Source organism: Podarcis vaucheri (assembly GCF_965113315.1).
Source record: "Podarcis vaucheri genome assembly, chromosome: 13".
Taxonomy (NCBI): domain Eukaryota; kingdom Metazoa; phylum Chordata; class Lepidosauria; order Squamata; family Lacertidae; genus Podarcis; species Podarcis vaucheri.
This window is the reverse complement of record NC_138751.1, coordinates 53,937,208-53,962,919: the sequence shown is the minus strand read 5'-3', so window position 1 is coordinate 53,962,919 and position 25,712 is coordinate 53,937,208. Positions and strand designations below refer to the sequence as shown.

General features: G+C 43.0%; 1 protein-coding gene across 8 annotated transcripts in view; it reads left to right on the top strand.

Annotated features, from left to right (window-relative positions):
- Positions 1-25,712, top strand: part of COBL (cordon-bleu WH2 repeat protein) — a 206,859-nt gene that overhangs the window by 66,158 nt on the left and 114,989 nt on the right. For 7 of the 8 annotated variants that reach the window (XR_014212795.1, XM_082194696.1, XM_082194698.1 and 4 more), the window contains 2 exons: positions 5,888-6,008; positions 8,811-8,981. Coding sequence is in view for 7 of the 8 variants with exons in the window: in XM_082194696.1 (XP_082050822.1) it covers positions 5,888-6,008; positions 8,811-8,981 (292 nt within the window). In the remaining variant the exon portion in view is untranslated. The remainder of the gene's footprint in view (positions 1-5,887; positions 6,009-8,810; positions 8,982-25,712) is intronic. The other variant, XM_082194702.1, reaches the window with a different exon arrangement.

The window sequence follows — 25,712 nt, the reverse complement described above, 5'->3', positions numbered from 1 at the left end:
CATATTGGAGAAGAACCCAAAACAGCACCAACATAACCCAGGAGCTCCTTTCTCCATACAACAAAAATTGAGACTTCCTGGTTCATTTTGAAGCTGTGTTTGGCCTTCGTTGGTTTGCATGCGACTGTTTTTTCCTCTGAGATTTTTTTAGAAGGGATTTTAGTGTACCTGTACCGAGGCAATAGCATGTCCACTCAAAAGCAAAAGGCGGTAGCAAAGACAAAAGTTTGTCCTCTCTTAGATATATTTACTTTCATGCAGAAAAGGTTTAAGGCTTGGTCTTGTCTGTTGGCAAAAGGATCTAAGTCACAGCCTTGAATTCACTATGCGTATAAGAAAACCTTTTTAGTTTCCCCTGCCCCCTAATGCCAGAAATGTATTATGAATTTTACAATAGTACAGTTTCTTATGGTAGTTACCGTAGTTTATGGAGCAGCTGTCAGGTGTTTTATCAAACCTCTCTTTGGTACCTCTCTTGGGAATAAGACCATAAAGTACCATCTGGCAGAGATCAAGATACAAGTGCTTGACCTCCACATACAGTCCCCGTCAAGCCCTTCATTCAGAGCTGACAAGATGATCAGAACCTGAACATACTGTTCTGTGCAGCTTTGTAATTTGGCAGCATAGAAATGTTCTGCAAATAAACCAAAGTCCACCAGGCATGTCAGGCGTGCAGGCCATACTGAGATTTTAGAAGACCTGCACTTTTCTGAAAGCAGATAATATTGCATGAGAAGCAGAAGACACAAAAGTTTTTGAATCCCTTGTAAGGGTTTCTCAGACTGTTCCAGACAAGGTAATATAAACTGCCTTCTCAAGAACAAAGAAAGGATTTTGAAAAACCTAAGAGCTCTGTGGTGACTTTCAGAGGTTTCCTTCCATCAGTTGTCATCTGTAGGTTTGGAAAGAACTGAAGTAAATGGTCATTAGGAGAAGTTAAACCATTAAGAGATAACATCATGAACTTGCATCCAAAAAGTGCCTAAGTTGAAATGGAAGAATACACATCAATTGTGAATGGCACGTATAGTTAAAAAGTGGGATTTTCACCAACAAAAGTGTTGGCAGGAACATACTTTTCTCCAAAATCCAACTTATAATGTACATGCACCATTCACAATTAATGAATGTTACCTGTGTGTTTTGCCATTTAAATCCAGGTGTGCTGTTTATACCAGAGTCCCAAAAACTGAACTGTGAATTGGCCTTCAAACTCCTAGACAGGGGTCAGCAAGCTTTTTCAGTGGGCCGGTCCACTATCCCTCAGACCTTGTGGGGGGCCGGACTATATTTTGAAAAGAAAAAAAAAATGAACAAATTCCTATGCCCCACAAATAACCCAGAGATGTGTTTTAAATAAAAGGACACATTCTATTCATGTAAAAACACGCTGGTTCCCGGACCATGCGCGGGCCGGATTTAGAAGGCAATTGGGCCGCATCCGGCCCCCGGGCCTTAGATTGCCAGGCCTTAGATTCAACAGGGATGCTGCTGTTGAATCTTGCATTGTATTAAAGAAGCATGCTGCTAAGCCTGTGCCTAATTTAACAGTGCTTGCAAATTGACAGGGATGCATGAGCATCTAGGGTGTATCAGTATAGTAATACTCATTTATGAATGAAGTTTCATTAATTTACACACTCACGTCCTAGGAGAACTTAGCAAATAACGATGAATGAAATCTAACATAGGGGGTATGACCTGGTTGTGGCAGCCCCCTGGCACAGCAGCCATTCCATGAGCAGGGACCCTGTTTTTGCAACCAAATCCAAAGGGTGTCTTAACACGGGCAAAAGTGTTGTGGATCGTTTACCTGTTGTATTCAGGTTTTTTTATTGTTGCATTTGTGTAATAATAATAGCTTGCAGAACAGTGCCAAATCTCCCACTTTTCATGCCAACATTACATTGGATCTCAGTGCACTGTTGAATCTATCAGTGCCAGGACTTGGTCTGAAGCCATAGGATGCAAAAGCTTTTCTGAAGCTGAGCAGTTCTTGGTCTAGTCAGTGCTTGGATAAGAGACTGTCTGGCTGCTACACTTGGTCTTAGCCAATGGAGGAATGGTTTGGAGTTGGCTGAGATGGCAAAATTCACATGTCATGGTTAAGATTGGAAACCTGTTATAGACTTCTTGTGTGGAAAAGAAAATGAAGTACAGTGGTACCTCGGGTTAAGTACCTGATTCGTTCTGAAGGCCATTCTTAACCTGAAACTGTTCTTAACCTGAAGCACCACTTTAGCTAATGGGGCCTCCTGCTGCCGCTGCACCACTGGAGCACGATTTCTGTTCTCATCCTGAAGCAAAGTTCTTAACCCGAGGTACTATTTCTGGGTTAGTGGAGTCTGTAACCTGAAGCGTATGTAACCCGAGGTACCACTGTAATGACATTTGGGTTTGAAGGCTGAAGATAATGTTGGTCTATAGAAAGTAGTCTTGCAGGGTGTTGGAGTGGATGTGTTGAATAATGTTTGTATATAGATGACAGGCAAAGAGTCTAAAGTTCTTTAGTTTTTTAACTTTATTTTTTTCCTTTTAATCCTTTTTCTATCTCTCAATCTCTACCTCTTTCTCTTTATTTTATTTTCTTCTTCTTCTTCTCTCTCTCTTCCTCTGGATCTGTGTTGGTTGTTTTTTCCAGATTAACGCTTTAGTTTGGATAAAAAAGATACTGGATAATGTCCTCTGTAGCTCTCTTTTAAAATTCTAATAAAATTAATTTTTAAAAAAAGATAAAAGTGCCTGGGAACTCACCTTTGGTTTTAAAAAGAAAGAGGCAGGATATAAATGAAATAAGTTAATTGAAAGTTATTTCCCTTCTTTACACAAAAGCATCAAACATTGTTGGAAATAAATTTTAATCCTGAATCCAAATTAAAGTCCAGTGGGTTTTGGAGGTTTCTGCATGAGTTTGTTCCTTGTTTTCTAAGTGATGGTGACAAAAAGGACTGTATTTAGGGAAATAGAGGAAGCCACATTTTTTTCTTGCCAAAACAAACGTACGCAGACATGTGTAATCTACGCATTTCAGTGCATGTGAAAATATTTGGTGCTGCAAAGTAACTTCCTCGGGTGAAAAGAGAGAGGAAATCAAAACTACTTTAGTCATTGAACATAGGGAATTTGTTTATGAATATCATTTCCTGGCAGACACATTCAGCCCAGGACTAAGTGTTGCAGAGAGTGGGGGAGGGATGTGAACATTTGAAGTTGCCTGATGCTTGGCAGTAAATGTCTGCTCTGATGGATGGTGGCTCTCCAGCATGAATATGGCAAAAATACAAGCGCGCATTGCAAGAAATATTTCGAGAGCAAAGCACCATACCTGGGGGTTGTACAGGAAAATGTACAGAAAAGAGTAGAACAAATTGAGGAAGGCAAATCTCCTACCACCTACATAACGATATATATGATGCAGAACTAAGTTATATAGTGTACTTGTCATGTACTAAGTTGCATGTGTGAAATGGAACAAGACTACATTGTGCGTATTGAGTTAAGCTGTGATGGCCATATGAAAAAGAACTTTGTGACTTTGTGGCCTTGATTAGATAAGTTAGACTTCTCAGTCTTTTAACTAGAGGTGCCACACAGAAGTATGCAGACTCTGTCATGCAATGTTGTTGTTGTTTAGTCATTTAGTCGTGCCCGACTCTTCGTGACCCCATGGACCAGAGCACGCCAGGCACTCCTGTCTTCCACTGCCTCCTGCAGTTTGGTCAAACTCATGCTGGTAGCTTCGAGAACACTGTCCAACCATCTCATCCTCTGTTGTCCCCTTCTCCTTGTGCCCTCCATCTTTCCCAACATCAGGGTCTTTTCCAGGGAGTCTTCTCATGAGGTGGCAGAAGTATTGGAGCCTCAACTTCAGGATCTGTCCTTCCAGTGAGCACTCAGGGCTGATTTCCTTAAGAATGGATAGATTTGATCTTCTTGCAGTCCATGGGACTCTCAAGAGTCTCCTCCAGCACCATAATTCAAAAGCACTGTCATGCAATAGAGCATAGCATTTCTATATCCCTTTTGCAAATTACTCCACATACTTCATCTGGATGATCCTTGCACCAGCTGTGCAAGGTAAGCTAGAATTATCTCCAGACTCATGACCCCCAGACCTAAGGACTACATTCAAGTAGCCACACACACAAAACCCCTTTTGGTTTAACATGTTGCGTTTAAAGGCTTCCCATGTTCACTCAAGCTCCAGAATGCTGGGAAACTGCAGCTGTTAAGGGCAGACATCACCTTATCATGTCATGTAGAGAAATTGCTTTCTTGGAACGTATCAGGGGATGATTAGCTGCTTGTGCTTAAAATTGTGCCCCCTCAGAGTTTGTGCGGCTCCACAAACCTCTGTGTGTGACAGAGCTCCTCAGACATGTCTGCTCTAGTCACTAGTAGAGTCTGACAGTGGCTGCCTGCGGAAACGTTTCCAGCAAAGAAGTTCCTTAACGGAAACGCGTCTCCTGGACTCACGACGTGGCAGCTTCCGGCGAAGAATGGGTCTCCCTACAGTTGCTTCTGACACCTCCCCGCTATTTTCGCTCGAGGTGTCTCTCACCCCTTTCTCTCCCCCGCTGTTTCCTGCCTGGGCTGCTGCGTCTCTCTCAGCATTACTGAGATCCTCCTCCAGAGACCCCTCGCTCCCCCTGCTGGTCCCTGCTTTGGCTGCTGACTTTCTCCCAGTCTCTGGGAGCCCTACCAACTCCCTTTCCTCTGATGTCAGTTCCCTGACAGAACGGAAGGGCTATTGGGATCGCAGCTCATGCACCCAGGAAAACAGTCAGAAATCCGCTCTGCAGCGAATTCCTCCCCAAAGTTTCAAGAAATAGATTCCCAATTCACAAGGAGGTGAATGGTCTTGAGAAACTAGTACATATATATGACAAATATATCTAATAGCTAGGTATGCTTCTAAGGTGATTTAACTGTGCGCCTAAAAAACTAATGTGATGTGACAAATGTGTGTCTGCAGGCATGGCCATCATTGCAAGAATGACAGTGCACACCTCCAATGTGTACATTTGGTGGCAAATAGCTCTCTATTGCCCCAAATAGGCACCACTGGCACATTCCCAGCACTGCCCACCAGGCTACATAGACAACATGCAACATCCAAAACCTTTTCACCAGGCAGGCAACTCACCATGTGGTCTGCACACCCTTCGCACACCCAGCTAACTATGTCCATAATGATTTAATCACCCATAACTAGGGTCCCTCAAGAAATCTCCCCAAGTCTTTATCATGGTCATTCTGCAAAGGGTAGGAGACAGCCAACACTTGGAGTGTGAATTGTGATTGGGGAAAAGAGTCTCTGCCATTCTATTTGCTGTAATACATACCTTTTTTCCAAAACAGGCAACATTTCTGGCAGATTTAAAAGACACCATTTTGTGGCCCATATTGCCATTTTGAAACATGCACACATATTGAAAGTGTTGAAGATACAGTGGTGCCTCGCAAGACGAAATTAATCCGTTCCGCAAGTCTCTTCGTCTAGCGGTTTTTTCGTCTTGCGAAGCAACCCTATTAGTGGCTTAGCGGATTAGCGCTATTAGCGGTTTAGCGGCTATTAAAGGCTTAGTGGCTATTAAAGGCTTAGCGGATTAGCGGCTAAAAGGCTATTAGCGGCTTAGCGGCTTAGAAAAAGGGGGGGAAAGCGGGGGGAAAGTGGAACACTCGCAAGACGTTTTCGTCTTGCAAAGCAATCCCATAGGGGAAATCGTCTTGCGAAGCAGCTCAAAAACGGAAAACCCTTTCGTCTAGCGGGTTTTTCGTCTTGCGAGGCATTTGTCTTGCGGGGCACCACTGTAATTGTGGTTCTCCAAAGGCAATAGTTCAAATGCTTAGTACAGTTTTCCTCCCCTTACATTTTTGGCAGATGTCCCCAAGCGAATCGCAAAACGATTTACAGAAGAAAAAACGGCGTGCCCCTCCCCCGCCGACTCCTCCAATACAGAACAGGACAGAAGAAATGGAAGACAAGAGGAAAAGCACCGTTGGTAAGAACAATTTGTTATGATTGCGCCTGATGCATGTGCTTTATGCTTATCTGCAAGTTGTGTGATTTATTGGTACTAATAGTAACATATTCCCACATGGACAAGAAACAGTGTAATCTGGAAAATTATTAACATGACAGAATGAAAGTCTGGAAATAAGAAATAATCTATATTTCATGAATTGGTTGAAGAACTCTGCTGGAGTAGATAGATAGTGTAACATATAGTGTATATTAAATAATTGGTTATATTTCAGTTTTCATTGTAATGTTGAATATTAAACAGTACTCTCCTGGTGCTTTAACATTTCTTTCTTAGGTACTCAGACAACTTCCTCCACCATTATCTAGCTACAGAGATTACTTATGAAAAGTGGTGTATATTGAATATATACAAGTACAATAAAACCCAACTTAATGGTTGTTGTTTTATGAGTATATATTGGATATTGTGGGCAAAATTGTCCCATGTCTAGAAATAATAAGTTGTAAATCAGTCCTGGGCAAAAGAAAGGCATACTTTTCCAAATTTCGAATTAATTTGGTTCAGCTGAAAATTCTTCACAGTCAGTTGGTATTATACTTAGTCGCATCCTTAGCAAGTTGCCATTTGATGGATTGCTAAAACCTATGAGAGAAATCATACACAGCAGCAGTAATCAACCAGTACATTAAATTAATCAAGTTACAGCTTCTGTGATGCATTTAAGATTCCATCTGATGGCCTCATGTTCCCTAAAGCAACCAGTACATGCATAAATGAACACTCTTAATTGCTTACATCATAAATGCCTCCCATTTTGGAAGAAACCGTTTGGCTTTATGTCTATATTTATTTTCACTAAATTACCTCATATTTAGTGTTCCAATTTTTAAGTAACAATAGAAATCCATTAGCTTGGGTATCACTGATGTGCTTGTTTATATATCTAGAAAGAATATTGTTATGAAGGACTATTTTAAGAACATTGTACATCTCTTTATTCTCTCTGGATGTTATAACCTTACTGTTCTCACAAGAGGTACCATCTTGAATAATATATTGAGGTAAGCCCTGGCCTGCACAATCAATCACAGGATGCAGCACACACACCATTTGAATGGCAATGCCCATCAACTTTGGGGGTCTCCGGCCCCCTCAGATATTTTATTTGGGGGGCAAACGGACCTTGGCCCCTAGGAGTTGACTCCTATGGGTTCCAACCATCCCCATTCAACCTCTGTACAGTGGTGCCTCGCAAGACGAAATTAATTTGTTCCGCAAGTTTTTTCTTCTTGCGAGTTTTTCATCTTGCGAAGCACGGTTTCCCATAGGAATGCATTGAAAATCAATCAATGCGTTCCTATGGAGACCGTCCGGGGACAGAGGGGACCCGTTTTAAAGCAAGGGAAGGGGCAGCGGGGAGAATCGCTTCTCCCCGTTGCCGCCCCTTGGTTCAAAAGGGGTTCGGGGACAGAGGGGAAGGTGTGCGCGCGCCTTCCCCTATGTCCCCGGAGATTGCGGGGCTGGCAACGGGGAGAAGCGATCTTCTCCCCGCCGCCCCTTGCTTCAAAAGAGGTCCGGGGTGCGGGGGCAAGCTTCGTTTTGCGAAGCAAGCCCATAGGGAAATTCGTCTTGCGAAGCAACTCGAAAACGAAGAAACCTTTCGTCTTGCGAGTTTTTCGTCTCGCGAGGCGTTCGTCTTGCGGGGCACCACTGTATATTTACTGGTGACAATGAAAGTTTTGAATTATACCCTGATAATTGCATGCCACTGCACAGAACATGTTGGATGAAAGAGAATTAGTCATGTGGTTTAGTGACCAAAGTGTCAGGCTTAGCCCGAGGAGATCTTGATTCCAGTACCCCGTCTCAGCCATGGAGCTCACTGGTTCTTGGGCCTGTTGGTCTCCGCTAATTTGCAAGAAAAAGTATGTGGGGGATTTGCCACCCCACTATCCTTGGAGGAAGGTAGACGTCTAACAAAGAACATGTCCACAGCAGTACAAGTGATGACTTGTTGACTTATGCCCCACTTAGTGTGTGTTGGCAGAAATGTTTTACGTAAGTTTAAACCACTACAGCAGGGATGGGGAACTTGTGACATTCCAGAAGTTTCTGGACTCAAGTTCTTATCAGCCTTAGTCAACATGGTCAGGGTTATGAGAGTTGTAGTTCTGCAATGTCTGGAGAGAAATAAATCCCAGTGCCTCCATTATAACTTCTAAGAATGTATGCAGACTTTAACAGCATTTATATGACTGGGTGTTTGGGTGATATCCAGTTAAATCGTAGAGTAGACCCATTAAAACAAATCAACTTTACATCAGGCATTTTTGAATGGATCTACTCTGAGTAGGAGAGGTGGATGAAAGAGAATAAAACATGATACAAGGGAAGAATGATGGGTCATCTGACCTTATCAGACAATGCAAGACCACAAATCGGGCTTGAAGTAAGGAAAAATATATTGCAAGGCAGTACCTTGTGGTTTTGTGAGCACATGCTTTGAAGTTTTTGTTTATCATAAAAAAAATACTCCAAAGCATGCCTACACCATGCCATACTTGCAAATTACACCATCCAGCAGGCTTTTTCACAATTATGAAAAACGGTGTTTGATTGATTTTCCTAGATGCCCACTACTTAAAACAGTCAATGTTTATTAGTCGACACCTATACACTTTGGCATGGCCAGCTTCCCAGACGGTGGATGGCAGCTTGGAAAAAGTGGTTTTCACACGCAGTCGGAGCAAAACTAAGCAATAGATATTTGACTTGATGATCAAAGTAACTAGTAAATTCCAATTGATTCCCCTGTAGGTAATGGACGGCATGTGCCACAAAAGCCTCCTAGAGGCAACCCACGTGGCCCACCCCAGTTAGTGATCCCCCCACCCCCACCATACCCTCCTCCTGACAGAGATACTATGGATCCAACCGTATTGTACAGTGAAGCCGATGTTACAGACCCACCCAAGCTGGTGCCTAAACGTACGTTTGAATAATTGCATATTTCATTTTCTTAACTTCTGTGGCAGGGTGGGGTGGGGTGGGGGGGCTTTTTCCAGACTTTCCTCTGTTCTCTTTCCAGTCATACATGTGTTTTCCTCTCCACTCTGTCTCCTTTTTAAAAAAAATGCACAATGCATTATATTAATTTGACTAATATATTTGTTTCAAGAATGTCAACTCTTTACTGATAACAATCATGATCTTACTTCATGCGTTTGGATACTAAAATGAGATTCATTATTTGTTTTTTTATAAAGTTTTTATTTATTTATTTAGGGTTTCTCGTTCGTTTCCTCTCGTTTCAACATAGCGTTGTTGTTGCTTTCCTCGCTTTCAATGAACGTTGTAGCCCATTTTTCACAAAAATAGTTTTTTGAGATAATATTAAATAGCCCACATTTATTCTCGTATCTGCCTAGTACTTACAGTCTACAGCTCTGCCTTTTTCAAAAGCACCTGACTTATAGGTATAAAACTGTGTTGGGGGGGGCGGAGGGGAGACGGCATTTTTAAATGCTAAAAAAGTAATAGTGAAGAACAAAATCCACAGTTTTTCAGTTAATTTTGTCTGTTTTTTAATAGAAGTTTTATAAGTGTATTTGCATCTGCAGTCAGGGATGGAGCAAGATTGGAGGGGAAAAGACAGTCAAAACTAACCATTGTCTGGGTTAAAGCAGCTTGCCTCTTTATTACAGACAATTTGGGACTGCATGGACAGGGGACCCCCAATATTACTGACTACCCATCTGCTGACAGGGCAAGAAGGAAGGCTGACTTGAGACAGCACTGGTGGGGGCCACATTTCTGTCACAGTAACAAATCTGGGGCCTGAGCCCTTCCATCCAAGGCCACAAGGGGAATGGGGGGTTTGAAGAGTCTACCACTGATTCTCCCCCAGCCTAACACCCAAGTTCCAGAGTCAGTGGCCTAATGGATCCAACCAGATACGGAGACCAATTTCAAGGAAAAGCTAGTGCTCACTATGGTTAGGGATGGGGGGCAAATTTGATTCAGTTTGCATTTAAAGCCAAATTTATCATAGCCTCACTTTCCAGAAAAAATATAAAATTCAAAACACAGCCATACAAAATGTGCATGTATATGAATTTTGTGGTGCAGTTTTTTTCTTTACAATATTTTATTTTCAAAACATAAACACAGTAAAACAGTATATCAGTACATGTATGGCATAGTGCCAATATGACACACCCCACCCTGAAATTGGTGGGAAGGAGCCAACCTCCCATTGCATAACAGCAATGCTCAGTTCAGACACACTAAAAAGAACAGCAACTTGGTATTCCTAGCTGCCAATCATGGCCCCAGGTTAAATTTATTTCTAAGCCTTCTGGCAAATATCTCTTTGCCCATGTAAAGAAATCATTTAGGGATAATTGAGGGAAACAACCATATGTGGGAAGGCTGATGCCCAGGACAGGTTCTTAGGTTATTGTCTAGTGAAGAGAAAGAATTCCCATTCCAGTTCAGTCTCTTAGCCCAGACCTCTGTCCCAGTGTCAAGTGGCCTGAGGGTTGTCTTCCTGCATGTAGCAAAGCCATGAAACCAGCCGCTTCCTGTCAGCTGCCACCCAATCCCCTTTCTGCACTTGTACATTTCATACGTCGTGAAAATACAAAATATAAACGTGGTCATTGCGTGGACAGGCGGAGTCCCCCAAACCCATGTGGAATAACGATTCAAGACAACGTGCTATGGGATTAAAATTGGCCACAACTTTATTATATTTCGGATGTGGGTAGATCTTGGCTCAGGCATTGGGTGTTTATCCCTCCCAGTCCTCCGCCAGGGATCTGGGGAAAATCAGGGTTATCCAGTGGGGGGAGATGGGCTGGCTCTGGAGAACATATGTTCAAGCAGAGAGAGCCCACTCCCCGTTACGCCGCTGTCGCAGGGGAGAGCACTGACGACCTCTAGGCGTATGGTCAAAGCCTCCCCTCAAAAACCCCTTTAATGGGGAACCCTGGTATCGCCGCCGCAAAGAGGAAGGGGTGTGGGTCACTGCTACACGCCCACCCCCATTTAGGGAAGATAGACTAAAGGATTCCGCCCAAGGCCTGATACCACCAAAGTTGTGACGTTTTGCTACGGGAAAGGCAAACCTGCCGATGCAAGAGAATTCCTTTCTGGCCCTTCAACAGCGACCTTGACGCAGCAGCGCTCACGTACCTGTGAAGAAAAGGTTAATCTGTAAAAGAAGGCTTAACTGAGGGTGGGTAGGATGGGAGAAGCTCTGAAGATTCCCAGGTAAGATCCTTCCCCTATCGTGTGGGCAGGGTCCCTCCCCCTACCTGGCCTGGTCACCTTGGCAACGCCTCCCCAGGGGGGATTGGGCAACTGGCTGAGGTAGGCGGAGACCTCCAGGTATCCCACCTGGGGAAGGCGAAGCCAAGCCTGTGCTAATGGGGCCGTATAGGGTCCAGGGGCTGCGCGCAACCACGCAAAGGGCGCCCCCCCCCCCGTTTAATGTGGGGAGCGGTCATTAACAGAGTTCCATTGTGTGATTCATAAAATACTGAATTCAGTTGTTGCTTACTTTGCAAATGCATCTATTCAAGCCTTCCCCAGCCTGATGCCTTCCGTATATTTTGGGATGCAGCTCCCATAATCCCTGACTGTTGGCAATCTTGGCTGATGCTGATAGAAGCTGTAGCCCCAAACATCTGCAGGGAAAAGGCTGCCCTGTGAGCTTTCACCTGAACTCTTAAAGGTGTTCCTAAGTGAGAATTAGGTCTATGTCAAAGGGCTATTTGAGGTAGAAAGGACTTTGATTTGGGGGGTGGGAGATGTTTTCCATAAAGTGTGTCTTACAGAATTGATCCACAGATGTTAATAAAGTGTCAGAATAGAAGACTCATTATGCTAGAATTGTTTCTGTGAAGTTTCCCCACCAAATATTGTCCCAAGTAGACCTCTGATTCAGAAGCAATAGCAGCGTTTCTGTATGTGTGTGTATAATAAAAACTGTCGCTTTCCAAAGCTGTGTTAAATAGATAAATTGGCAGTTGTTAAATATCTAACTTAAGAACTTGTCACTGGAATTCTTTCAGTATCTAGAACTTGCCTCTTGAGGTTTTTTGCTTGCTTGCTGGGGAGATATCTTAGGACTGCCATATCTCAGTCCTGCAGATAGGAATGGCCTGATATACATATTATGCAAACCATTTGCTGATTATTCAAATCATATGGTAGGTTGCAAAATAGCTGTACAGCCTATAGTGTTGCAGTGTGCTTGCTTGCCGTTTTGTGCTTTGACCTATTTATTCTCCTTAAATTATCTATCCTTTTGGACCACTAAGCATACATATATATGTATTGTGTGCATTTCTAACATTACTGATCCATGGATATCTTTGTCTTTATTTTATTGATCTGCTTTTCTCTATTATGTTATTTTGAGATTGGTTGAACTTTCATTCTGTGTCAGCCTTAAAAGAATGATTTGTCACATGCATGGTTTGCAGAAATTTTAATGAGTCCTCATCAGAACATATTTACTGGAGAGTAAGTTTCCATTGTGTTTGTGCGAATTACTTACCTGGTTTCAATACTATAATCTATACTATAATCTTTACTCAATCTAAGTCCAATTGAGATCAGTGAAACTTACTGCAAGACAAGTGCGCATAGGAGTGTCGTCAGAATATTGCATTGAATTCTGTGTGGTGCTTGTATGCGTAGATAACAATATATTATGCCATCATGAAATGTTTTGAAATATAAGCCTGTTCATCTAGTACTTGGCCACTGGGGTGAGATCGGGAGTGGACCTTAGGCTTGCATACTCTCTGATTTGCTCTGGTTCACCAGATGGACTCGTACTAAACATGTCACTCTAATGCAGGGATAGGGAACTTCTAGGCTGCTGGCGTAATGTGGCCTGACAGTCCTCCACATCCAGCCCTCTTCCTCAGCCACGCCCTTGCCCCAGCCACACTCTCTGTGGGCCCACCACACACCAGATAGAAATGTGCTGTCCCTGGTCTCCCGATGATGGATGTTGATCGTCTGAAGAGTGGGCCTGATTTTTGTCCCCATCCCATTAAGCATCCCGAGCCCAGCATCATAATGGGGATGAAAACACCCTCCCCTGAAAGCTGATCCGCTGATAAACCAGGGCACTGAATAAGGAAGAGTTGTGTGCAATTGCATGTATGATGATTGTATGCATGTCTAGCCCTGACCGTTTTGGGGAATGCAACCTTCAATAGCTTTCCACTGGAGTAATCTGTCCCAGGCCCCAAAGATTCCCAACCATCTAATGCAGGCATGACTAAACTTAGCCCTCCAAGCTGTTTTGGGACTACAACTCCCACCATCCCTAGCTAACAGGACCAGCGGTCAGGGATGATGGGAATTGTAGTCCCAAAACAGCTGGAGGGCCAAGTTTGGCCATGCCTGATCTAATGCATTGTTTTATTACATGCAGGGAGCTTTTTGTGTATGGGGAGCAATAAAAAATGCTATCACCATTCATGAACTGAGTGCTTAATGGAAAACATCCTTCACTTCCCTGTGGCTGAATGCAATGCATAGTATGAAATTGCATTGAAATCCCCTCCCTCCCAAATTTCATAGAATCATAGAGTTGCAAGTCCAGATTTGCTGCTTGATTTGAGAGGGGGATTCAGTCTCTGGGTAGGGCGGCGGGGAGACATACAGTTAGTAACAACAGTGATGTTTTCTAACTTTTAAAAGTGTATTTTGATACTGCCGCAGGCAATGACGACAGCAGAGCGCTCCTGCTGGGAGCCAAGTCACCATTTCATTTCCTCTACAACAGCTCTGGATGTAGTGTTCTGGAGCATTGTGGGAGGAAATAGGAGGCCCCAATTTCTGCCACACTGCCCCAGAACGACACTATGTCCAGTATCAATGCCTGAGGAATTTAATTACTATGAATTCTGGCATCGATGGCCTGCACTTTTCAGAAAACTCTGCAGGTTAGAATTTATTTTATTTCTTTATTAAATTTCTGTCCTGCCCTTCATCCAAGGATGATAGGGCGGTTTACAATATATAGGGAAAGCAAATTCTGAAAAGCTTCCTTGCCTACTGCCCTAGAAGCTGTTGGGCCAAGGAGACCATTTCATTTACTCGCCTACCACAATTTCATCTTTAAAAATCTAAGCCATTTACAAAAGAAGCATTACAGAAGATGTGCTTACCCTTCACATTTTTTACTTTTCCAAATTTTGTGATGCACTTCAGTGATTCTACCAAGATGTGTATTTGAGGATAAAATATGTTTGGAAATGTGTACAATGAAATAATACACATTTAGTTGTATTTTTGTGATTAAATATTATTCAAATACAAAGTTTGTGCAAAATTTTAAAACAGTGGCGAATAAATGCAGAAACTGGATGGAACGCACATATGACTGAATGCACACATGTGATAGAGACCTGACCTAGACTGATCTATGCGTTCCTAGTGTCGAGGTCATTCTGAGGGAAAACGAAATAGTGGCTGTACTGATGAGAAAGGATCTCTCTGCTGTTGATGGCAGCCAATTTTTAAAAGTTAATAAAGAGCCATCCTCACTTCTGGCTAAGGCCGATCTCTCCGCAGCTTGGGAATGAATTCCATTACCCACCCCAGTTGCTGAAATAACTCCCTATTGCAGGGACGTGAGGTTAATATTTCTATCTCCCATTCAAGATGCACGTTCTTTTTTGAGGGCAGTGATTTCATCCTTAAATAGGGTTCCGTGATCTTAGTTTCAAAACCAGAGGTCTATCGAGTAGGGTAGCTACTGAGAATACCGAATTGGGCCACCTGTACGTTAGAACAGTTGCAATTCTATTTACAAAAACTGCATTAATTTTGCTCATGCTGGCAGCAGTCATAAAGGAATGTGTTGGATATTTAATCCTATACATGTCTACTAAGAACTAAGCCCCACTGAGCTTAATGGGACTCACTTCAGGTAAGATTGCGGCCTAAAATATTTTGCTCAGTAATTAATTCTGTTATTTGTTTTCCCTCCCCAACAGTTTATTGTTGTGCATCATTCCCTTCACGTTCCAAGCCCGTCTGACACAGCTTGCCTCTTCCTATGATCTTCATACCTCTGAACCTCGTTGCCTTTCTGCCTTCATTCTTTTTATGTTCCCTTTTCCCACACTGAGGAAAAAATGGTGTGTGAATGGCATCTTTCTGACTTTCTCCTTCATTGGCATCTTTCTGACTTTTCCTCCTTCTTCGTTGAACAAATAGAAATATCTCACCTTTGTGAGATAAATTTTCTTCAGTAGTGAAAAGAAATTCTTGCTCAATATGTTATGTTGATTCAAAATAATCCAGTATTTGTATTGCTTCTTTGAGTCTAGTATTTTGTTTTACTTAGATTTGGGATGAGGACCATTTAGCCCTGCAGATCTTGTTAGACAACAACTCCCATCATCCCTGACCACACTGTCCAAAGCTGATGGGAGATGGAGTCCAACGCCATCTGGAGAGCCAGACCTCACCCACAATAGAGGTGTTCAACTTTTTCATATATGCAACATTTTGTTGAAAACACATTATTTTCGGTGTAACTCCTCATTTTCCACCCATTTTAGTTATAGAGCAGAGGAGACTTTTGGCTTTACGGGCCAGATCTTTAGCAGGGCTGGGCTTGCAGGCTGAATTTGACTGGTGGCTGGAGCCAGCCATCCGTCCATCACCTGTCACCACCATCATGTGATTTGATACATTGAAGTGCCAGTTGGCAGCACCTGCAAAGCCCCTGTCAACCAACCTCCACTCCTACATAATTGGAATACATAAGGCACATTTTAAAACATTCATATTTTCTCTACTTTTCATACTATTGCTGTCTTTAACTTTTTTGTTGTGATTCTATAAGTACACTATATACTGTTTAGTATTTTTCAAATTATTTTAAACCACTGTTTGTGTCGTGGTATATCTGATTCCACAATTTTGTTTTTATATTCCCTACAAGAGTATTGCATTCTTATGTGGGGGGTTTTGGGTTGTTTTTTTTAATCAGCTCCTAGTTAACAGAATTGCAGGTGTTTTCGAAACGGCAAAAATTGATCATGTATGTTCATCAGCATGTATTTTTTACTCAAGCTAATGGTTAAGCGTGTGTTTCATGAGATGGAATGATGTTCACAGCCAGAGCTGTATTATGCACAGAAAAGGCTATAGGTGTTGGAACTTTTTTTTTATCATGTAATACGTTGTGCTGGATTGAATAATTAGTACTTTTTTGCAGAACCACTTGCACCTTGGAATCATTTCTCTGTGTGCAAATACACACAAGCATTCACATGGGTGAGAAATACCAAAACAAGTTAAAACAAGTTTATAGCACACACATTTGGCTTGGAGGCATCATAGCAATTTCCATAAGCATCAAACATAGAAATGTGGCCCACCGTACTATTTAGTTATTGTACGTTTATGACAAGATAATAAATCTTGAAATTAATGCTATCTGTACACTATTATACATTACCTCCCAAGCATTTTTCCAGTAGCTTTAACCTTTTAATATTATTGTTAAGAATAATTGTTCTTCAAAGGAAGTCTAAACATTTTCTGAGATATATGGTTAAACTGAACTCTGGTATTGAAACGCAACTTGGGGTTCGTCTACACTTTTGCTTGCCCTGTGCTTTAGACAGCACAGGCCCGAGTGGCTTTCCACTTGTCCCCTGCTAATGTTAATAATAATAATTTATTTGTACCCTGCCCATCTGTCTGGGTTGCCCCATCTGTCTGGGTTCCAACATATATAAAAACATAATAAAACATTACACATTAAAAAGCTTCCCAATGCAGGACTGCCTTCAGATGTCTTCTAAAGGTGATATAGTTCCTCATCTCCTTCTAGGCATCGGTCCGAGCTGTTTTGCCTTTCTCCTGCCAGTTTCCTTTGGAAAATCCACTCTTTCGCGCTAAATTGGAATAAATGGTAAGCCATGGAAAATCTGGTTGCTGTTTGTTCCAGTTCAGTGCTGCAGCACAGGTTTTCCTGGGGGAAGGCATCAGGGCAAATGGAAGTGTGGATGATCCCTCCGTTCACTTTCTTGGGGCTGTGCTTCCCAGGACCAGACTGAGGGATGATTCCCATGTCACCTGGTTGAGATAACACCCATATTGAGTCCCCTATGCTTTAAATGCAGGTGTGGCTTTAAATGGGGCTTACTCCTCGGTGTGTGGGCTCTTGTCTTTAGGAGGCCAAAGATTCTGTCATCACCGGTGGCAGGGTTATGAAAAACACCTGCCTGTTGGTCAGAGTCGGTGGTGGTCTATATATAACCCAAAGTCAATTCATATTTAAAGAAGGAAGTGAACCAGTGGCGGGGAACTGGATACAACTTGTGACCTCACCTGCAAGCCAAATGGACAGGTGGGTAGGTCAGCCGACCTTTCAGTCACCTATTGTCATTATGATACCAACTTCAAAGGGACTTGCTTTCAGCACCAAGATGCACTACTTGCCAAGGAACAATCTGGAGCACACTTCAAACTCCTGAATGATCTTTTGCAACAGCACCTTTACCTACTGCACACTGGCATCAGGTGTGGGGCAGGTGGGCATAGTTTGGTGAAAACAGACTTGTGAGCCAAATTAGAATCCCTGCCAGGCCTCATTACACCCACAGGGCAGATATTCCCCATTACTGCACTAAACCAAACCGTCTTCAGAACAGCATTACCTAGCTCATTCAAAGATGCACTGGTGGTGATTTGCTTAATGAGAAAAGAGCAACTACAGAAGGATGAAATTCAAGTACCCCTTTTGCCACTGAGAAAAAGCTAAGTTCAACCTCCACAGTGTTTCTAGAAGTTACACTTCTGGGTGGGTAATGAATGCAACTTACTTTTAGTGTACATGTATAAAGGTAAAGGGACCCCTGACCATTAGGTCCAGTCGTGACCGACTCTGGGATTGCGGTGCTCATCTCGCTTTATTGGCCGAGGGAGCCGGCGTACAGCTTCCGGGTCATGTGGCCAGCAGGACTAAGCCGCTTCTGGCGAACCAGAGCAGCGCACGGAAACGCCGTTTACCTTCCCACCGGAGCGGTATCTATTTACTTGCACTTTGATGTGCTTCCGAACTGCTAGGTTGGCAGGAGCAGGGACCGAGCAACGGGAGCTCACCCCGTCGTGGGTATTCGAACCGCCGACCTTCTGATTGGCAAGTCCTAGGCTCTGTGGTTTAACCCACAGCGCCACCTGTGTCCCTAGTGTACATGTATAGTCACTTGCTATTCTGACCCAGCCCAGGGGTTCTAGCGCAAATGGGGTCTTGTGCTAGGCAAAGAGTCTGCATCATATTCTATTAGCATCTGGAAAGTTCAGGAAGCAAAGTCTGGTTAAGGAAAGGTCAGGTTCCCCCAGGCAAGGTTAGACAAAGCAGATAGTAACCAAGATAACAAGGGTTGAAAAAAGCAGAGGTCAGAGCCCAAAAGGCAAAGAAGCAAGATAAGTAACACCCCAGGATAGCTCCAGGTAGCACCTGGATGGAAAGACAGATTTGAGTGTTGCTGCAACAACAAACACACCGAGGGCTTAGACACACTTTCCTTCTACCTTCTCTTTCCAAGCATGGTCCATGGCTTATAACTTTGTGTCTTTTTTCTCTGGAGCTTTCCCTGCGAAAAGCTGCTCTTGAAAGCTCAATTGAAGCAAAAGTTCATCTGCAGAAAACCCTAATTTACATTTGCTCTGATTCAGCTTCAAATTACGATGTTGATGGTGAAGAAAAAAGTTTGTATACTGCCCTCCGTCTGAAGATTGGTGGGCAGTTCACAACATAGAAATACAAAATGAGAACACAAAATACATCATCACCATCATAATAAACCAGTAACCCCCCCTCCCACAAACACATTATTTTTCATTGAATTTGATATTATTATTTTAAGAAATTAAAGAATGGGTTTTCATGGGGAGAGCTCAGGGCAGAAGAAAACAACAACCATACCCCCCACTCAGAGCATTAACGTGCAAACACCTGCCTGTAAAGAGCTGGGTAAAACCTCCAGGTATAGGACGGTATATAAATTCAGTCAATCAAGAAAGTGTGGATAAGCCCTGAGCCTTGAACAGGACTGCAGATTCCTTTGAGCAAATAGCATTATCCCTCATGAGCTGGAGTCTCTACCCTGTTTTAAGAGCTGCATAAATCTCATTTCCATAAATAGATTTCATAAACACAAATAAATTTCATCAATACAAAGAGAAGTAAAAAGAAGCAGGCTGCAGAATGCCTTCCAATGTTGCTGCTGGGCTAGTTAGCTTGCAGTCACCTTTCCCACAGTTGCAGCAAGACCAGGAAAAGGCTGCATGGCACCTAAGTCCAGGAAAGGAAAAAGGGGGGAGGCGGGCCACATGCTCTGAGCCACCTGTGAATGGCGAGGAGCAGCCAGGCAAGGCTGGAAGGGAAATAATTTGAGGGTGTTGGGCATTCAACATGCAAAGCAATTGAAGAGTGAGAATCTGAGCCAGCCCACCACCACCTGTTGCCACACAAGGAAGAGGTTTGAGGGGCAGGTACCTCAGTGTGGCGCGTTTTAGCTGCTCTGCTCTCCAGGCGCTGCACTCAGTGATTTCTTCTCCTTCCAATCTTGCCCTTCCTCGCTGCCTCACCCGTGACGCCACGCGCACCACTCGCTCTCACTCTCCCACCCTCTGCCCATGCAAACTCTCGCTCTCCCCCAACCCCAACCAGACCCACACTCTTTTTGATGATGACTTCAAATATGGGATTAAATCAATACGTGATTCTGTATTTTAAGGTTTAGGTAGCAACCCTAGAAGTAGACCATGAATTACCATAATCTGCCTGGGAGGGGGAAAGAGAGAAACTGGGAGCCTGGTTTCATCAGCAGCTCTCCACACAGGGCACTTGGACCGACTCCTGCACCGGCTTGCAAAATATTATGCTTTCAATTTTGTTTGGCCTCATAGCTGTTTTTCTGCTGCTCTTATCCTTCAGGATGCCAGGGTTTTGCAAGCAGACGGGAACCTAGAACAAAGTTCCAAATAGCTTGTACAGAGATGGCACAGGATCATCCATTCTGAACCATCATGGCTGCTCTAATGTGTGTTTTAAACTACCTGGTTCTACGGGTTAACAGGCCCCCTCTTGAAAACCTGCTAGGCTAAGGCCTAACACAGACATCACTGCTAAGTGGACCAAATTATCTAATCTGTTTTCAGTGAGCAACACAAAAATGAATTAAACTGTGCTGATATAGTATGTTGCTTGACTATAAGTATAATAAAAATACAGTGGTACCTCAGGTTAAGTACATAATTTGTTCTGGAGGTCCGTCCTTAACCTGAACGTGTTCTTAACCTGAAGCACCACTTTAGCTAATGGGGCCTCCTGCTGCTGCCCCACCGCCGGAGCACGATTTCTGTTCTCATCCTGAAGCAAAGTTCTTAACCTGAAGCACTATTGCTGGGTTAGCGGAGTCTGTAACCTGAAGCGTATGTAACCCGAGGTACCACTGTAATCTATTCATTCTTCTAAATACTAAGTGCCATAAAGAGCCACATACAGGAATCTTACACAGCCACATACAGAAAAGGTCATGATATTCATCATTATAGTTCTCTATTTTGAGAATGTTGCCTGTGTCTGGAGTCTTTATGGCTCATTCAGTATTTGCTTCTCATCAGTCACATCAGGCCTTTCTTCAGGAACCAGTACCCCTTGGATGGGAAGGGGGGGCAGCAAACAGGAGAGAGGAAAATGACACAACAACGTTATGGAATTGAAATGGCCACAACTTTATTTGTCACAGATGTGGGTAGGCTTTGGCTTCCAGTGGTTCTCAACCTGTGAGTCCCCAGATGTTGTTGGACTGCAACTCCCATCATCCCTGAGCTCTGGCCTTGCTAGCTAGGGGCGATGGGAGTTGTAGTTCAACAACATCTGGGGACACACAGGTTGAGAAAGGCTGGCTTAGACAGTGGGTTTGTATCCTAAATCAGCCTCCTGACTGAAGGCGATGTTTGAGCAGAGTCATGCCTGGGTTAAGGGTCACTTCAAGATGCAGGTCAGCTAAGCTGCCCCTCCACCAGGCCTCCATTGAAAGTTCTGGGCCCGTCTGCTCCTCTTTTCAGCTTCAAGACAGAATCTTCCACCCAGATGCCTTTGGAGGGTACCCTGACATATTGCATCTGCTCAAGTGTGGGCGGAGGTGAGGCACCAACTCTCGCCCCCTTCCCAGGAATAGATTGAAGATACAACCCATTGCCTTATACATCAGAAGTTGTGTCAATTGCTACGATGAAGGCAAAAACCCCCAAGCAGGCCCAATTTGTTTGCAAGCAAATTACTTCCCAGCCCTGAATATGGCAGCCATTTATATCCACTGCAAGGTGTTCCGGACATCGTGCCCGCTGACCTGCTTGTAGGGAGGATGGGTGCACTGGCGTAGCATGGGGGGGCTGAGGGGGCCATCGCCCTGCGCACATTTTGGTGAGGTGGTGCTACCAGGCACCCCCAAAACAGGCTCCCACCAGAGCCTGGCTCCAGCATGCACCCAGCTGCAACCCTGCTCTCAGGTCAGACTTAACCGGGGGGTGGAGTGGAGGAGAGTTGGTGAGCCCCAGTGGGCTCCCTCCGCCCCCCACCCACCTTGGGGGTGCACCCTGCACACCTGCCCCAGGCGATGGATGCGTACTCTCAACTGCTGCTGCCAACTAGGCTGCTGGCTCAGCGCAGCTAGCCTATATTCTACAGCACCGAATTAGAATGAAGTTGTGCTTCCTCTGGTCTGCTGTTGAAGCGCCCGGCCTCTATTGGCCAATTCAAATTAAAAATTTGGCAGTCAATCCTGTTACCCCCCTGAGGCCAGGTGAGTCAAAACCAAATGACCACCCACAAAGGGTGAGGAGCAGGCCCCTCCCCAAGGAGCCAGGACGGGCTGCAACCATAGCCCACCCTAAATGGGGTAAGTGATCTTTACCAGCTCCATTTCATTTGGGTTGGTGTACAGTAGGGTTGCCATACGTCCAGAATTTCCTGGACGTAGCTGGGATTCGGCCATCTGTAACAGCGCCCCAGGCAGAAATTGCTAAAATTTCCGGGAAAATCCGGACATATGACAACCTATGTCGGAAGCCTAGATTTTGGCAAATTTCCTTAAGAATAGCTCAAAAACTTTTTCAGCAAAAAAGCTCAACAGCTTTTGTGTCTGGATATTCACTTTTTGAAATAATGGCATTATTAGTATAGGCCTATAGCTAATTAGTGTACTGGGTTTTTTATAACATGCACTACTGCCAGGCCCATGCAGAGTGAGGAGCCAAGTACACTTGCTCCCACCAGGGCACAGATGCTTTTTTACTTAAGTTTATTCTAACAAGACTTCTTTCCCAGGCCTCAAACAATCTCTGCACAGGCCTAACTATTGCAGCTGTAGCAGCAAATTCTTTTAGGGTAGGTACAATATTTAAAACTTCTCCAGGCCATATTTCTTCTAAATTATCCGAAGAAGGGTATATCCATTGTACATAAATGTATTTGTACTTGAAACATGGTATGTCAGTTAAACCTGTAGATTTATAGAAGAAGGAAGGAGAGAAATCGCTCTAGAGTAAAACAATTAAAAGACCTGTTAACATGAAGGCTTGTGTCAAATAGCATTTACTCAGAAAACAAAACAAAACTCAAATAATAGATTGTAACATTTATCTCTACTTTTGTCTGAAAGCTATCATCAACCATATTCTACAGTAAGCACTAGCCTTAATCCATACTATCAGATACAATTCATATCTCCATTCCGTGAGTAGTAATTTGGCTCTACAAGTGGGTTTTGTGCTGTTCACCTCCTGATGTGAACCACAATTTTCCTTGCAAGCCTCCCATTTTGGGCTGGTAGGAGTTTTGGCATCACTTTGCTACATCTTGCTGTTCCAAAACATCACCCAGCATTTGCATGTGAGATAAATTATATACAATACTTTTTTGTTTACTAATCTGCTCACTTAATGTTGTACATATCAAAACACCAATATGGGCTTTTACAGACCCAGTGCTCCAGTATAAATATTTTATTGTGTCAGACATTTAAGTAGAAGATCCTGCAAATCAAGGTAAAGGTGTCTGTTCACAATAGTATTTATAGGCTGTTGTCTACGTAAAGTACATTCTGCTCCTGAATCCAAAAGTTAAAATTCAGTTCCTCACCCACCCACCCTGGTTAACCTTATCTGGATAATACCTAAGATCTTCCACCATGGTTTGGCTGGAATGCTGCCACAGTAGTCCCCATATAAAACCATCATCCAATTTGCATGCTGCCTTTCCATGGTTAAAAAACCATGATCAAGGCAGTTTACAACATGAAAAGATTAACTTTAATGACAAATATAACAAAAGTAGTCAAAAACAATAAAGCACATAAAAAGCACACAACCAAATTGCACAAGTTCCACATAAATCATAACATCTAAAAATAAAGATAACCCCAAAAAACAACAACAACAGCAACAAACCCTGCTAAACGAGTATCTTCAGCCTCAACTTTTGTAGCTGGAGTCAGTCCAGGTGGAAAAAGGCCTGCAAGGCAGGGAGCAGGTCTTCTAGGATTCTTCCTACAATAGCCTTTACATGAGCTACCTGGCCTGAGGGCACTTAAGCCCTCCTGGCCAGAAGTAAATAGAATAGATTAAATCATCCCTACTCTGGCTCCCTAGGCAGGTGAGAAGGAATGGTCCCCTCACTTCAGCTGGAACTGGGCACACACCCCATTAGCTAAGGTTCCTATCTTAATTTCCAGTCAGTGACACAACTGCTAATTTGTTGGATTTTTGTTGTTGTTACTCTCAGCAGCAGCAACAGCAATTTATTATTTATTATTTATACCCCGCCCATCTGGTTGGGTTTCCCCAGCCACTCTGGGCGGCTCCCAACAGAGCATTAAAAACACAATAAAAGATCAAACATTAAGGACTTCCCTATACAGGGCTGCCTTCAGATGTTTTCTAAAAGTCAGATTGTTTATTTCCTTGACATCTGGTGGGAGGGCGTTCCACAGGACGGGCGCCACCACCGAGAAGGCCCTCTGCCTGGTTCCCTGTAATCTCGCTTCTTGCAGTGAGGGAGCTGCCAGAAGGCCCTTGAAACTGGACCTCCATGTCCGGACTGAATGATGGGGGGTGGAGACGCTCCTTCAGATGCATTAACTGTGGATAAGATGTCATGCACTAGAATGGCACTATCTCACACTTGAATCTGTGGAACGCTTGCCAAACTGTTTGCCCACCACTGTATGAGGAGAAGCGGCTGCAGTAAGGAATTGGGGTAAAAGGTTTTTCATTGCAATGTCAATTCATCCTTACTGACCTTTAAGTTATGCACACTTCCAACGCTACCATTTCTTGATACAGCTTCTGCCGTGATTTCAACAAGAGGGGAGTCAATACAGTTACTAAATATATCTGAAAGCTAAGATAATAAATGTAAGTTCATAGATGCAGCTGTCATATTTTTTATAAATTTGTTAGATTATAAAGAGCAACACTGCCATTCTGGGAAGCTGTCCCAGAGCTGTCCCACCCCCTTTTTAGGTTGCTACTTCAAGAGGCTGCATAGATAATAGCGCTGCAAATCATCCTTTGCTCTGACATTTTAATGGAAACAGAGAGAGCCATTAGGTTTTATAAACACAGCAATGAACATTAGCATGTAATGCATTGTGCATTTATTAAAAAACGACTGTCTACTTTATGTACTTTCCTGCTCCGCTATTGTATCTCTTCTGGCCTTCGTGCATTTTATTTTTTTAAATGGCTAGAAAGTCTTGTTTATAATTTTAGCATGGGTTTTTTTTCTGATCATGTTTTCTACTTGTAATACGGGTGGTTATGTATTCTCTGCCTTTTATCTCTGTTTGTATAGGTGCTGTTCTGAATCTTTTTCTTTATTATTTGTATGTGTTGCATTTGATTTGATAATACTATATTTTACTTTTTGTTTAAATGGTGTTTTACTTATTTATTGTAAATCACCCAGATGACTTTATGTTATGGGTCGGCACTCACATGTCATAAATAAATAAACAAATCATATGTAACTTGATTTTAATTTGGTGGGGGCACACAATAGTAGTAGTGCTGGAAATTGGGCGATTTCTCATTGCCTCCCAAATTCTAGGCAGTGCCAGGAACCTTTAGCAGCACCCACAGTCATTAATTTTGGAATTTGCAGAGCTTTCATTGTGATTTGTAACCTTTTAAGTTTTACTGATTGTGCTGCCAGAAATTGAGTTTTGTGCATAATGGGTACTGCATGGTCTCAATCAAGGAGACCTGTGCTTTAATTTTATTTAATATTTCACTGACAAAGATGCAGGTATCTCCAAACACTTTACTCAAAGTTTAAACTTTGGATATGTAACAAATGCATGCCCTAAACACATTAATAATAATAATAATAATAATAATAATAATAATAATAATAATAATAATAAATTTTATTTATATCCTGCCCTCCCCAGCCGAAGCCGGGCAGCTAACAACAATAAAATAGTACAACATTCTAAAATCATTTCATTATAAAATTAATTCAACTCAAATTGATGGCAACCATTAGGCTAAAGTTCTGTGAACTCATTTTGAGTATTCCAAAACAGGAAAAAAACTCAATTTGAAAAACATGTTCACTGTGAGATTTCTTTATTTCAATAGTCATTACTCCCTGTC